Source organism: Nicotiana attenuata, unplaced genomic scaffold (assembly GCF_001879085.1).
Source record: "Nicotiana attenuata strain UT unplaced genomic scaffold, NIATTr2, whole genome shotgun sequence".
Lineage (NCBI taxonomy): Eukaryota > Viridiplantae > Streptophyta > Magnoliopsida > Solanales > Solanaceae > Nicotiana > Nicotiana attenuata.
The window spans coordinates 41,609-57,271 of record NW_017671056.1 but is presented as its reverse complement, the minus strand read 5'-3'; the positions used below and the strand labels follow the sequence as shown (position 1 = coordinate 57,271).

The 15,663-nt window shown below is 34.8% G+C and overlaps 2 protein-coding genes and 1 long non-coding RNA gene across 3 annotated transcripts; all 3 read right to left on the bottom strand.

Annotated features, from left to right (window-relative positions):
* Positions 1 to 3,318: 3,318 nt before the first annotated feature.
* Positions 3,319 to 4,167, bottom strand: LOC109205558. Its single transcript, XR_002064698.1, has 3 exons — positions 4,063 to 4,167; positions 3,851 to 3,980; positions 3,319 to 3,464 (listed from the first exon to the last, which is right to left on the bottom strand). It is a non-coding gene; the product is annotated as an uncharacterized LOC109205558 (long non-coding RNA).
* Positions 4,168 to 6,070: 1,903 nt separating this feature from the next.
* Positions 6,071 to 6,964, bottom strand: LOC109205563. The gene has a single exon (XM_019368272.1). It carries the CDS (start codon positions 6,907 to 6,909, stop codon positions 6,199 to 6,201), a length of 711 nt encoding a protein of 236 aa, XP_019223817.1. The 5' UTR covers positions 6,910 to 6,964; the 3' UTR covers positions 6,071 to 6,198.
* Positions 6,965 to 7,618: 654 nt separating this feature from the next.
* LOC109205562 (serine/threonine-protein kinase MHK-like) lies at positions 7,619 to 15,263 on the bottom strand. The gene is made up of 18 exons (XM_019368271.1): positions 15,067 to 15,263; positions 13,685 to 14,063; positions 13,510 to 13,588; positions 12,787 to 12,855; positions 12,580 to 12,669; positions 12,254 to 12,392; positions 12,073 to 12,175; positions 11,926 to 11,978; positions 10,804 to 10,870; positions 10,457 to 10,565; positions 10,277 to 10,342; positions 10,114 to 10,182; positions 9,954 to 10,014; positions 9,777 to 9,881; positions 9,172 to 9,218; positions 9,001 to 9,046; positions 8,666 to 8,738; positions 7,619 to 8,106 (listed from the first exon to the last, which is right to left on the bottom strand). Exons 2-18 carry the CDS (start codon positions 13,690 to 13,692, stop codon positions 7,977 to 7,979), a joined length of 1,314 nt encoding a protein of 437 aa, XP_019223816.1. The 5' UTR covers positions 13,693 to 14,063; positions 15,067 to 15,263; the 3' UTR covers positions 7,619 to 7,976.
* Between the last annotated feature and the right edge of the window lie 400 nt (positions 15,264 to 15,663).

Sequence of the window (15,663 nt, the reverse complement as noted above, 5' to 3'; positions counted from 1 at the left end):
TCTTTTATTTAATGTATATAAACTTTTTAAAAATCATATATTAATAAAGAATGTTTTGAGTTATAAAAAATAAATTAATAGAAAAAAATCAAGTCCCTGAACATGATAATATTATTTAACTAACTCAACAAAGAAAAAGAAAATTACCTCAAAAAGTTCCCCAATACTTCACTATATTATTCACATATTACTGAATTTTACTAAAATGGAATGAATGCCACCTTTTTGGTTAATTTATTTAAAATTGTCAATAATTTTTCTATTAAAATATTGTATCAACAAATGTTAGTTATTTCACCAATTTACAGCAAAATGAAAAAATCACCAAAATCTTTTTGAGTTCCTCTCGACTTATACTTTGCGCGTTTCTCATCTTAATGAGTAGTTTTGGTTAAAAGTTACATAAATATTGTTCAAAAATTGTATTTGAGTAATAAAATAAAAATAAAAGCTCCTAAAATTGATGAATATTGATCATATATAACTAACTTAATAAAGGAAGAGACTTTCTCTCAAATTCAGTTTAAACTTTGTTCTAATGTCATAATTTTATCAATTTAATTTCACAAGTTATCATATTTTTTTAAAGTTTCGGCAAGAACACATCGCCCTTAAAAATTTACAAAAAATTCTAATGATATTTTTGAAAAGTTATTCTCAAATCTATTCGAGGAGGCACAAATAAAGTTAATTAGCTATACTTTTATTGCAAATTTTCAAAGATTTTTTAAAAAACACAAAATATTAATGCATATGAATCGATTATTTTGGGGTCTTAATTGCACATATATAAATTATTTTGTATAATTACAATAAGATTTTTTTTCTCAATGGTGATGATCTAGTAAACAATGCTTATCAAGTTAAGCATCCTAAATGTTGTATATATAAATCTGTTTTGAATTAGTATAATTTATATAAGGTATAATATCAATTTTAAAGTTCTAAATATTAGGACTACTACCTAGTTTAATAAGGAAAGACTTAATAATAAATTTTTAGTTGATTTTAAATTCCTAAATATTAGGAAAGTAACATAAATTATAATTTTGTCCTATGTAAAATTTAAATTTAAAGGGTAAAAAAGGCGAATAACATTTCACTAAGGGGCTTCGCGCTTTTAATATAGTATAGATAGATATAGATGGGTTCCCGTAAACCCAGTAATTTTTGCCCAAATCCTGTATTTATATTTAAAAAAATTACTAAAATCAATAAATATTTGACTAGGAGCCCAATTATTATTGTATATATAACTCGAGATCTGTTGGGTTTTTTATGTATTTAATTAATATATTAAATACTTAAAAGAGGGTGAATGGGAAATTGAGGGAAATGAAATTTTTGAGTGAAATTTTAAGTTTCCCCCCTTGGTAAATGGACATTGTCCCATATTGGAAGAGGAAGAGGTTTTTTGTGGGTATATAAGCAATTGCTCTTCTTCTAGCTCTTAAAGAGTTGAGAAGAAGGCAAGCCTCGCACCGTCGTCGTTGCTCGGCTCGGCTTCGGTTAACTACCCTTCAATTTTCTCTCTTTATTGTTGAGTAAATGACCATTTATGTAATGGCATTTATGCTGTGGCCGTTTTGCATAAACGGTTATTTTGAAGAGTTGCACCTCTTCAGATTTCAGCCCAACTTTGGCTATTAATACAACACTATTCTGCTCAGAATTTCACTACGATTTTCTGAGTTTCTCCTTCTTCTGCATACTTTTAGCATCAAACAAAGAAAAAGTAAGTGTGATTTGCTTCCGAACTTTGTGTTCGCTGAAACACTGGGGTTTGCAGTACCACTACATAGTGTGTAATTCGTTCTATCCTGGGAGGAAATAATCCATAACCTTGGGTACTAGGAGGGGATTAAATTCCTTAAGGAAACACTGTGAATTCAGTGGGCTCAAATTGGTTTTCTGTCATTTCTGTTTATGTTCATTTCTGTTTATATTCATTTATATTTCCAGAATTATTTTACAAATACAGTATACTAACAAGATCGTTATAGGAACCCATAAACTTCAAATTTTGGATCCGCCTCTGTTCATCATGTGTTTACTTTATATTTTGAACCCCATAGTAAAAATCTTGGCTCCACCGCTGCTCGTAACGATCAACTCTACAAATGAATGTCACTTGTCCTATTATATAAGAGTTTTATTGCTGAAAGGTCCTATACATGCAAGAAGAGTGTTCTACTTCTGCCGTTTATACAAAGAGAACGTTGCATTTGCGGAACATAACAGCTATATACAAATGCATCAACCTCATTACATCCGAGTTCATCAGTGAACATCCCCACACAATAAGTGTCGAATTGCACTCCAAATTGCGACGCCTCATTGTGAAGATCGTGAACATAATCAACACCATTTGCATGACCGCTTATGTTTACATGTGATTGCAGTACCTCAGGCTGAAGATTGGGTACAGGACCAACAGTAGTTGCATTCCGGCCTATGTTTATGTGTGATTGCGATGCCTGTAAAATTCGAACACAGGATCAACCATAGTTGCATTAACAGGTTAGGCGGGTGGCATTCATCTAAGTGGCAAAATAGGAACAGCAACAGACTGGGCTACATAGCTAAGCATTACAGAATCTTGTCAAATAATAGATGACACAACCCGAACATGTGACACCCTAGATCTCTGCCAAGAAGCAAAGCATACAAGTGAAAAATGCCCAACATCAAAGGCAGTGTAAAATTATGCATTACTGCTTCAATATTTAAATAAATTGATAGTTCCAAGAGACTGTAGCTAGAAGGATGAAATGTTGACTGACTATAGGATCTAGGAAATGTCCATCAACCTATGGTGCAACCATGATGATGATGATGATGGCATGTACGCCGTACAAGTTTTAACCAGTCTATACAGACAAAGGAAGTTTAAAAAGTCCCTAACAAAGAAGTGAAACTACCTAAAACAAGAATTAACCATGTACGTTCAGTTCCTCTAACAATAATCTCACCTTTGCTGCTAAATGGGCCTTTGACAGGTAGGTCTTTTTTGAAGGGTAGGTATTTATCAGCGTGCTCAAGCCAATAACGAAGCATGTTGGGTATAGGCATCTTAATTCCTAAATCATCCGGTGCACTAAGCTCCCGCTATGCGCGGGGTCCGGGGAAGGGCCGGACCACAAGGGTCTATTGTACGCAATCTTACCCTACATTTCTACAAGAGGCTGTTTCCACAGCTCGAAAATATAAGAACAAAGAAGAAGAAGAAAAGGAAAGGGGGGGGGGGGGGGGGTTAAGGGGAATACGGAGAAAAAAATTAGAGTTTGTTCGACTTAAACAAATTCATGTAATAGCAGGGTAACTTATCTTGATGCCACCAGGGATGTCAAAATTTTGTCTCTTCGGATGAATACCCAGCAGTTGTCCCAAATACATGCGGATGCGCGTACAATCAGAAGGTGAAAGTAAATCACCATGTCTGAGCACAACAACAGGCTTGTCATCTGAGACGGCGAGAATAAGCAAATTAAAAGTGCCTTACTATGCTCCAACAACGAGAAAGAGAAAATGGGATGATAAATACTGAAACATGTGATAAACTTAGTATCAATCTGACGCTTGTTATTGAATGAGCTAATGATTTCCTCTTTTTTTTCTTATTACTATCGATGTTATTTTGTAAATCCAAGATGAACTCCCACATATTCTGATCAAGGAAGCTTCAATTAACACTAATCATTATCTAGGAGAACAATTATAATTTTGTTTCTATCTACACAGTTTTTTAGTACTCACAAAATGCATATAATATTTGATCAACTACACTACTCTTAAAAGGCTAAAACACAGATTGAAGTGATAACAAAGTTCAAAGAAAGTGAACTAATACCTTTGAGTGACAAGAGAGGGCTGTTGAAAGTTGTAGCAACAGCTTGAGTTTGGTACCTCTCTGTTTCATCGTCACTACGACAACTATTTTGGCGAGCTTTTAGACTTCATTTTGGATTTTATCAGAATCCCTGCCAAAAGGAAAATTTCAGAAAGTCCGGGTAACCCCAACCAAGGTTTTGTTTGAGGAAATTCAAAAATAATCATATAGACCTCATTATTAGTTCCCTCACTTCCCCATGACGATCACCCTTTGTCATCCAGTGCTTCACCATTTTCTTATTTTCAGTCAAATCATCTGAAAAACTACGTGTGTCATACAAACAGAAAGAACTGAACCTCTTGGTAGTATCATGTACTCTTGGAGAAAATATGTCTCATCTCCAACAGAAGAATATGGTAACCCACAGATTCAAGAATGATGAAGCTGTTATGACATGTTAATTATCTGACAACTAAAACTTAAAGAAACAAACAACCTAATTATGTTAGTCTAGGACAAACAAAGAAGACATGGTAATCGCATTCTTCCTTATCAACTTTTATCAGAGTTTCACTTCTTACATGAGAAAGGAGAAAGAGAACATATACGATACTGGAGCCATTTCTGGTGTAAAAGGATCATCCTCAAACACCATCGAGATCTTGTTAACAAGACTGCTTTTTCCAGATCCTCTCGGACCAATCAACAGGAGTGTCATCTTTTTTGGTATATTGTAATCGCTCATTTTCGTGCCACCTACCTCCTCAATCCGTGATCTGGGGGGAGTACCTGCAGGTGTTCATTTATTATGTGTACGACAACAGATGCATAGTACTTATAAGTAACCCAAGACAAACATTCCTTAAATAAATAAGTTAAACCATTTGAGGAGCATTATTAAATTAGTATATATAGTTACTTATTCCTCCAGAGAAAAAGAGCTAAAATATAAATTAAATGCATACAAATCACGGTACCTCAAGGTTTTATTTTTGGCTTCCTTCAAATGGTCCTTGTGAAACTTCAGTTCATCATAGCTCTTGAGAGCTTCCATATATACATTCCTTAAACGCTTTTTAGAACCTCATCCATAGAATTTAAAGAAGCTCAAACGAATTCCTCCAAATCCATAGAACCTATTCCAACTTCTTTATTCTCCACTTCTGATCCAAAATGATCACCGCCACTGCACACATTCCAATTTCCAACCACTAGTATTACATGCATGTACCCACACACAGAAAGAGAGAGCGGCAGCCTGTAGAGGGTCCATCTTCATAGGAAAAACAGGAACAGTAAATACCTGAGAAAAGTTGGCGAGCCTAGTGCATTTTCAGGGAAGTTTTGTTCAAGATGATTCTTCTCAAGTACCAAAAATTCAATCATTTTCAGTTTTTACTTTTTCCAGTACAGAGAGTGTAGTTCTTTAAATAAACAAAATTTATGGAAGACACGAGAATCAATCAATCAACTATGTCTTAGTTCAAAATCAATTCCAATGAATTACTCCGTCTGCTCCAGTGTAAGGACACTCTTCTTTCTAGTTTGTTCCAAAAAGAACAACATTTCATTACCTTTGGATGCTCGTTAGCTCTAAACTTCCGAACTTCCAATTTTTATTTTAATGACATGTTGTTATAACCGCAAAAATGTCATGGCATGTTAGTATCACAACTTCAAGTTCAAAAGGTACTTTTGGTACATGACAGTAGTCTTTCTTTCTTCTTAAACTCTATGCCCAATCAAACACCTCCATATAACATAAAACAACACCACCATATAAAACAATATTGAAGATTATATGAGTAGAATTATTTTTACCTAACTGTCAACCTACTGCAACACTGCATTCTTTATCTGAGTTTAAAAAGAACTATACTTTACAAACATACATAAGGAAAATTATGCAAGAAATGTGAATACATACATACATACAACAACAAAAAAAAAAAAAAAAAAAAACCAGTGATTTCCCACAAGTGGGGTCTGGGGAGGGTAAGATGTACACAGCCTTAACCCTACCATAGAAGGGCAGAGAGACTGTTTCCGATAGACCCTCGGCCGGAGAAAGAATGAAAAAGTAGGGACAACAATAAGATAAATAAGACCGAATCTAAGAAAGCAGTTAAACTCTAGGTAGTAATAATCTATGAATAAAACGATATCATACTAATACTAATGCTAGCGAACTGAGTAAGACAAAGGGAAACATTCGACTAACTCTTATATGTTTTTTTGAAGCGAACATTATATTAACTTAAAGTAGGAGACATACAAGGAGCAGTAAGCTGCAAAAGGGAAAGAACCATAGTTGGGTCATTACAAAAGGGGAATGTTGCACAATAATAATGATAAACCTAAAATACTCATTCAACCGATTGCTCTTCGTCTTCAGTAGTACCTTCCAATACCAAATACTGAAGAGCAATGGAATATTTTGCAGTTTTTGCCCTTGCAAAATTGTTACTGCTACTCCTAATAAGATATGATCCAAAACCATCCGCTTTAATTGTGTAAATAGAGGAAACCCATCTTTTGTAAATATATAGCAATCTCGGGGAATCTCCATTATAATGAGTATCAGAGAGTAGAAGCTGACATGGCAATGGCCCCTTTTGATTAGCATACATAATTGCATTTTTACATAGTGCTAATACTCGAACCATAGCAAAATCTTTTCCTCGATTATTGTTGTATTTCTCTTGGCATTTTCCTTCATTAAAAAAATCAGCAAAATCATCAATAATAACTGAAATTGGAGCAGGATTATCATGTATATGAAATGCAGCAAAGTATTTCTTAATTCCTTCTTCGTCCTCTATATACTTCATCTGTATACGTTCAAAAATATCAGAGGATGGATCAATTCGTTCAGCAAGATACGGGGGTTTTGTTTCCAACTTACGACGGTTGCAAATGAAGACTACATTACCCTCCCTACTCTCTGTTGCTGAGTTAATAGCGAACTGGAAAAGTAAAGACGTTTTTCCGGATGAAAGTGGACCAGATAGGAGGAGAACTGGGTCACTACTGCGAAGACTATGGAATCGTCCAACAGGTAAGAATTTCTCCACCATTTTTGTTGGAACTTTGAATAACTCAAGTCAAGTGAATACTTCTGTGATTTTTTGGGTTTTTAAAACTCCACACCCTATATATATATATATATATATATATATATATATATATATATATATATAAAAAAACACTCTCTGCCATGTGCCTACTGATTATGGTTAATTGTCATGAGATTATGTTTTTCAAACTCCAGCTTTATTATGCGGATATAGTTTAACTCAGCATAAAATTTGAGAAAAAAAAGACATTTTTAATATATGTGGTTCTAAAAGCTTTTTGGGACCATGCTATTTTTGATTATAAAAGCTTATCATTAAGAGTAAAGTAGGTAAAATAAAAAATTTAGAGTTAAATTATTTCCAAATATATAAATACGTTATTTTTTTGGAACAAACTAATAAGGAAATGTGTTATTTAAATTGAAGCAAAGGGAATAATGAAGTTGGACACTTTGATATTGTAGAAGGAAAAAAAAAAGACACCTGGATAACATGTTCTCACTTTGAAACTAAAATAAAAGAATAAACAAATTTACCCTTGCGTTAAACTCAAAATGGATCTAAGAGCAGTCCAATGGACTAAACTCGAACCCGTGACCTCTTGATCACATGGCAACAACTTCACCGGTTACGCAAGGCTCCCCTTCAATCAATCTAAGTAACACAAAACAAATAACAGAACACAATAAAATGACATGTGACATTGTTAGATAAGAGGGATTTGTAAATTACTTCGAGAAAGGGTAGAGATACTTCTATAAAAAAAATCTATGAAATAATGCAAGTTCTATCTTTCTCCCCGTTTATGATTGTCTAATAATTACAACAGTTCTTTCGCTCATCTCCTACAGAGATGTTCCCACAAGGACACCAACTATGCCACGTAAAAGGGGCGTGGGTCACTCTTCATCTTTAGAAGAAAATCTTCCGAGAATGAAAGAAGGGCTTCTCGACTTATCATAGTCCTCGTGAATAAATATTAATCTATGATGATAATGACATTTACAAATTACAAGTAATTCCTACTAATCTCTTATTTACTCGAGTCAGCCAGCTGAATTGGTAGCTCAAAGGCATTGTCTCTGCTGGAAGGAGGATGACATAGCCAGAAATGGTCGCTCCAAGAAGTTAGACGGCAAAGATGTCATGCCAAAACCAGTTGATTGTGGAACTCCAATATTTGAGTGTGGAATTGTGCTGCAGAGAAAAAATAAAGCGAATTTTACTTTCACGCTGTCATAATGATTAACAGTTGAGTTCAATTTACTATATTAAACACACTAATATAATAAAATATAAGACATCATTCCACAAGCAGCTTCAATTAATAGTTTCATGCAAAAATAAACTATTATAAAACAGATGCGCCCACTTGCATTCCCTGTTACTGACTTGCAAAGTGACACACTAGAGTCTTTTAGGTGTTTGTTTTCCGAGGACATGTTTTGGAGGCTACCTGTTTAGCAGAGGGGAGCGGAGAGTTGGAAGATTAAGTTACGTTCAATCTCTAATTTGAGTAAAGACATTATAATGGTTCAGATGTTTAGTGAAATTCAGGGTAGAGAAATTTGTTACAGAAACTGGTTAGCAGGATGATTCCATTTCTGTTCTCCACAGGGGAACATATTACTCAACAACTCAGCGAAACTGGGTAGCAGGATGATTCCGTTTCTGTTCTCCACAGGGGATACATTACCCAACAACCCACCAAAACTTATGCCATTAACAGAAAGAAATTTGATAGAAAGATACTGACCTGAATGATAATGACAATGAGGAGTCCACTGGAGTAGATATTTGGTGATCAGGAGGAAACAATGACCAGAAAACTGAAAAGGAGTAATCAACACAAGCCATGACCATCTCTAGATAATAATATAGAAGATGAAGATTTCAACTAACTATATAAAATACCCAGAAAGAACATAATATGCCTGTCAAACCTTTCAGTATTCTAGGTTTCGAGAGTCTAACACAAGGCAATTATAGAACCCACCCACCCCAGAACAAAAAGAAAAAGAAGTCCTATAAAATTGCAGAAACGGTTAATACAACAACATATTACACCAAAAGGAAAAGTATATGAGCTACCTGATTGTTGTGAGTGATCCTGGTAACCAGGGCAGAACAGCATATCCTGCCAATGTTACCAAAACCATTTTAGAAGAATATAGGCAAGGCAAATCAGAAGTCTTATGAATAGAAATCTCTGAAAACAGTGACCCAAATCTAAAAAGAAAAAAAAAACATGAGACAACTCACCGTTCCTGTACCTTGACTTTTACTTGCCATCTTTGCAGGAAATAGATCTACATAATGAGGTAAAGGTAAATTGTTTCAGAAAGCTGCCACAGAAAACGAGATCTTACAACAACAAAACAATAACTTGAAAAATTAAAGCAAGACATATATCAGGCAAGGACGTTTGTCTCATGTTCTTAAAACAAAAGTGATACTATGAATAAATGGTTTTTTGCGTTAAGAGTGATTCATATGTAAGATCTAAGTGTCAGGCATGCTGTCTTTAGAACTCTGTTTCCCTGGGCATATTTGAGGCGTGTTTACACTTGGATTACCACCATATCAAGAATATAGATTTCCATTTTGGTGGATACAGCGGCATAGGTATTACTTCTACGAAACAAGATAGAGGAAGACATTAGGACAAACATGTCAGTTGTTACGAGAGCCACAATTTGCATGAACAAAAAGCAATTGTTGCAACAGTTCTTTGATTGTTGCAACAAATTGAACCATAGACAATTGTGTATTGCAATCTAAAGTGGGTTTACATATATATTACCACAGGAGACGAAAATAGGAAGCATGATGCATGGTGAAATAATCAAAAACTTAAAAATTCATACCCAGGCAAGAGGGACTCGGGTTCACAGCCAAAGTCAAACCAAGATAGCAGTCATCCTTTTCTGTCCCAAAATCCCACAGGTTCAACTCAAGATTAGGCTCAGGTCCTGCACAACAGGCTAGCTTCATGACTAAAAGCGAATAACGACACATGCTAAAAGTACTTTACGAGTTCTTACCAACATTACTCAAATCCATCTGCAATGGATCCCCTAGAGAACGAGGAATCCACATATCAACCTATTCATTAGCAAGTGGCCAATTATTCAAATCTCTACGGAAGGATGCCAATTACAATTATTAGTTGAAGCAAACAACAAATGACAGAAAATAGTTTACATGAAAAAATGGGTGCTGCAAGCATTGGTCAGCAGTTGGTCTCCTCAATGGGTCCCACGAACAGAGTTGCTATGGCAGGAAGGGAGGGATTGATCAGCTAAAACCATTTCCTATTTCGTGCATAATATATGTCAACAATGTAAAGAAGCAGCTATAACAATACCTTGATCAAATCGATAGCTTCCAAGCTAGCACTTGGAATGACATCAGACAGATTGGCTGGTTTAATCTATCAGAAACAAAAGAAGATAATAAAAGAACTGAATACATGATCATTTGCATGTCCGTGATAAAGGTCAAAAGAAATTGGAGGAAACTAACAAGAAGTTCATGCTGGACTTACATCAAGACAACTAAAATCAAACAACCGTGAAGCACTTTTCAGTTCTGGGAAGCTAGTCCAGTCTGGCGGTCCAAGAATACAGCATATCTTATACAACTGATCAATTTCACTGGACAAAGAAAAAAAGATTATTCTCAAAGAAGTAGTTCTCCAAATAATTCAACTTAAGACAGATACGAGTCAAGTTTCAATTTTCCACAGAATCCGGACAATATGTTCCCCAAGCTCTTGGAAATAACTATATCATCCAACTGTCAGTTCCATTTGAGGTCAAAGCAGTCTAGGTTCCAAGCTAGAAGAAGATAGTAGATCTTTTTCATGTAAGACAATCTGGGATATGAAATCACCTTTCACCAGGGAAAATTGGGCAAAGAGTGAAAAGTTCAGCAAGTACAGCACCAACTGCCCACATATCTGTGTTCATTCATAAATATGTTAAAGCAGCTGATAGTAAAGAAAAAGAGGATATAAGCAAGATTATGAAATATCAAAATACTATTCAAAATAAACAACTATGTATAACAATAGTTGGCTGTTTCTGCTATCATTTGTTGACCTTATTCTCATGACTCATGAGTCAAGAAACAGATTACTTAACCAACAAAACAAACATGAAAGTTTATCCAAGAGTTCTCTGACGCATTGAGCAATTTCAAAATTAAGTCCATCAAGCTTAAGACTGAGAACTTCTAAACAACACCAGTTCAAAGAGATATACTTTTTTGGATAGATCATGGAAGAACCTATTAAAGATCCAAAATAAAGCAATCTCACAAATGCAGTGGAAAAAAAAAACAAATTGACAAACCCAAGCATGTGAAGTAGACTAATACCGAATAAACATATGATAATTTTAAGAATGAAAAAAAAACAAGTTATATCGGTCAACAATTTTCTAGTAACCCAAAGTTTCTTTTGTACATACATCTATCATGCTAGACAAATATGGACAACACCTAAGGAAATACGAAGTTTCTAGCAGGAGAACAACGGTAAGTCTTCTCTCTAGTTTTACTATTGAATCAAGCCAGCAGTTTTGAAGTCAATACTTTGAGGCATGTGTTAGCATGGTGAACTTGGTCCAAGGCAATTCCTGTCACTCTCCTGTTTTCTTTCACACAACTTTCATAGAAATCATTCAAGGGTATAGTACCCTCAAAGAGCCAAGGTTTACCCTCAAAATTAACAGAAAACATTTCAAGAAAGTTAGATTGTTTTTCCAGCGTAAAATATCAAAAAACACGGAACATACAGCTCAGCTATGTACTTAGATTAATAAGTTTATTAGGACAAGTAGAAAACTAGCTGCCACAGTCGTCGAGATTCAAGAACAAATATTCAGGATTAGATAATTCTTATCAAATCCTATCTTCTAAACATACAGCAACTTATTGGTGTCAAATGAAAATGATCCATTGTGTCCAAACAAGAAGCTTCTGAAATTGCAAGAACGTATTGACAGTGCATACCGATAGCAGGTGTGTATGATGAAGATTGCAACAAAACTTCTGGTGCCCGATACCTTTTAAAGACATTAGAACATCCTTCCATCAGAGGCAAATTTTTCACTAGCACGTGGAGACAAATGATGCACCAAACAAGAGAAGACAACTCACCAACGAGTTGAAACATAATCAGTGAAAGGAGGTAATGAAGACACTTCTCTAGCCAACCCAAAGTCAGCAATTTTAATTATGTCATTTGTCACCAGCAAATTCTCTGAGGCAGAACAGGGGTAACTTTAGTTTGCACTTCCATAAACAAAGATAGTAAATAAACCACATGACATTTCAATACCAGGTTTCAGGTCCCGATGAAAGTAACCATTTTTATGCATGTGGGCAAGTCCTTGCAACACCTGAGACATCAATCCTCGAATCTCTTCCTCAAGAAAAGGTCTTTGTCGTTCTTTCATTAGTTGGTACAAGTTATGTTCCTAGACACATTTAAAGGGAAATAATTTAGAGGTTCACCTTGACATAGTATATATTCTCAAACTAAAAGCAGTAATTGCCAGAATGGCACAAATATACACTATGTTAACTGAATTAAAGATTCTACTGCACAGACAACGAGACATGTGCAACATCAAAGAGATCTAGCCAAAAGTCTTAAACTGGTACCATGTACTCGAGTATGAAGAATAGCTCATTGTTCTCCCTCACAATCTCCTTCAGTTTGATGATGTTAGGATGATTCAATTTACGGAGGGACTGCACAGAGAAGATTGGAACTCAATTCTAACACGGTAATTTTTTCTGAATCAATGTGTTGAAATATTTCCTTTTAGACCATCAAATGTGAGACCAAATAAGAGGAAACCCACACACCTTTACTTCACGTAGATTAACACATTCTTCCCAAAAATAGAACTTCCTCTTCATTTTCTTTACTGCAACCTGCAACACATGAAATAAATCTATAAGTACAATTTCAGAGAAGAATCAACATCCTGTGAGATGTCCAAGCACTGAGAAAAAAGTAACTAGAGTATTCCAGTCAACTCCCTTCAAAGGAAACAAAGAAGAAACTGAAAAGGTCAAATTTTATTATTTTTCATTTCTTGTAATAGCATAGGCGTGATTAAACACTAATCTCATGTCTCGCCTCAATGTAGCACGGATCTTTAACATGGTTCTCACAAATTATTACGTATGGGACTAAACACAACATGTCCCCAGTCAACTCCCAAAAGGCACTTTTGGTTAGCTAGAGTCTACTTGAGATTTTTGGCAGATATTATTACTGTTGTGTAAGAAAGGCGCCAGTAACTTTCCATTACAAAGGAAACCAAGGAGCAAATTCAAGCATTACCATGTTGAGCTCTGGTAATTAGAACTAAATGAGTTTATTAATTCAGATGCGCAACTCTTCAAACATGCAGCAGATCAAAATCTTTTCTGCTGCTGCCAAACACAAGGTTCCTACTCAAGTCTTAGATTTTGTAAACAGTATTTTGTAACGTCTCCTTATATCAACTAAATGAAAATAGCTGAAAAATATGTGTGGATATATAAAACGTAACAAATTCGGAAGCAAAGAAAATTACTTACAATTTCAGATGTTTCTGTATTAATGGCCTTATATACATTACCACAAGTTCCATCTCCAAGCTCCTTCAATATTCTATATCTGGAAGTATAATGTCCGACCAAGAAGCACATAAGTTAGGATCATCAAAAGGAAAACCACCTTTTAATATCCACATAGGGTCTCAATCAGACTTACCTTTCCATTTTCGATTTACAATGACTGGAAGACCAACAATTTCTCAATGGACCTCTAACCTCCTGATAGAGGTTTCTACTCTGTAAAAATAGTGCTCATGTGGTTGTTGACATATATCACTCTTTATGTGCAGCATACGATACGGTAAATGGTAAAAAATCCACCTCTCATCACTAAAAAAACTGAAAATCAACTGAAAGACCATCAACATGCTTAAACGCAGCCTTCACGAGCTGCAATCAGTAGTTATCATCTAAAAGGCAGCCACTGATTTCTGTCAAATACTTGCTATATTGTGGATAAAATAAGAGTCAGTCGTGTCAACAAGATATCAAACCAGCAGCACATCTCTTTTCCATGAGCTTCAGTTATGTTTTATCTGTCAAAAAGTTTCAGAAAAAGTCAGAGACAACTGTAGAACATGAATAGCGCGTGCTACCTTCAGTGCTTTAACGTATTGAAGAATCTGGATTGGAAATATAAATGGAAAAACATTAAAAGCAGAAAGCTCTCTGAGCTATGTGTCAAACAACCAGAGACGGATCCAGGATTTTAACTTGATGGATCCAATCTTTTTGTTTTCATCACTGATCCATCGCACATTCAAAATAATGGGTTCAAAATGTAATATTTATTGAAATTTTGGTGATATATATATATATATATATAAAAGCTTCAGATAAATGTTACTGGGTTCAGTTGAACCCGTAGCCTGTTAGCTATATCCGCCTTTGCAAACAGCCACCGCGAGAGAGGAGACACAGGATGAGATAAAAAGGTACAAAAATAGCTAATAGCATACGCAGGCTGCTATTCTGTAGAAGAGCAATCTCCATTCACTTTCTTATTTTGTCAATACCTATGGCTTTATATTCATGAATTATGTAGCAATTGGCTTCACCTTTTTCTTGCTATAATTATAATTTTCTATATGACATCTGCATCTAAATAATTCAGCTATAATTAAGTAAATCTCTATTTTTCTTCTTTTTCATATTTGTTTAGACAGAGAAAAGTGTTTCAACGGAGAATTACAAATCACAGACTATTTAGTATAAATGCCAATCCAATGACATGGTAAATTTACTACATGAATATATAAATATATAAGTGCATAAACACGCTTGTTATGATCAAATCAAACAGCAATTTTGACCAAAAAATTAAAAAAATTCCCAGTAACTCTTCTAGTACCAATTCAAATCAATAGCACAAAAAGAAAATTGAATTTGAAGCAACAGGAGAATAATGCGAATGAATTTATTCGTGATTTCCTGAGTAAAGCAACAGAAATTGATTCTCCAGCTACTAGAAAAAAACGTATAATAAGAACAATATTAGAGTAAATACAGAGAAATTTGAAGGAAAAAAATCGAGCTCACCGGTTAATGCTGGAGAAACAGTCAAACAATAAACATCTAGAGAGAGAAAAAGGAAGATTTATAGAGAGAAGATGAATGTGCCGAATGCCGATCGATAATGTAACAGCAAAATCATTTGAAGAAGCATTGGAGAAGAAACCAAATATATTTTTCGAAATATAAAAAGTAATAAAATATTAAAATAGTTTTTAGATAAACAAGAGGAATTAAAAAGTAGCAAACGATTAAATGAAATTAAATATTGCGAAAGATGCTTGGTGGTGGGAAAAAGGAGTGGTCCTCTTTTAAGTAAATTTACATAAAAGCCCTTCCGCCAACTTGTTTCTTTCAACTTATCCTTAGTCGGTTACTTTATTGCAACTTTGCCCTCTAATAGCTTGTAGATTTACTACCCTTTGCCATTTGGGCTTCTCATGGGATGTGCTTGTGCCGCAAAAGGCTTGAAATAGCGATCCAGAAATTTTCATAAAGCACTATCTTCTAGTGGTAATTAGCTATCTATAGATATCATTTGCTATATTACGAATTGGAGATACGTTTTCTATTATTATATGATGTTTTGATGTATTTAAGCTACTGTATTCATGAATACAGTAG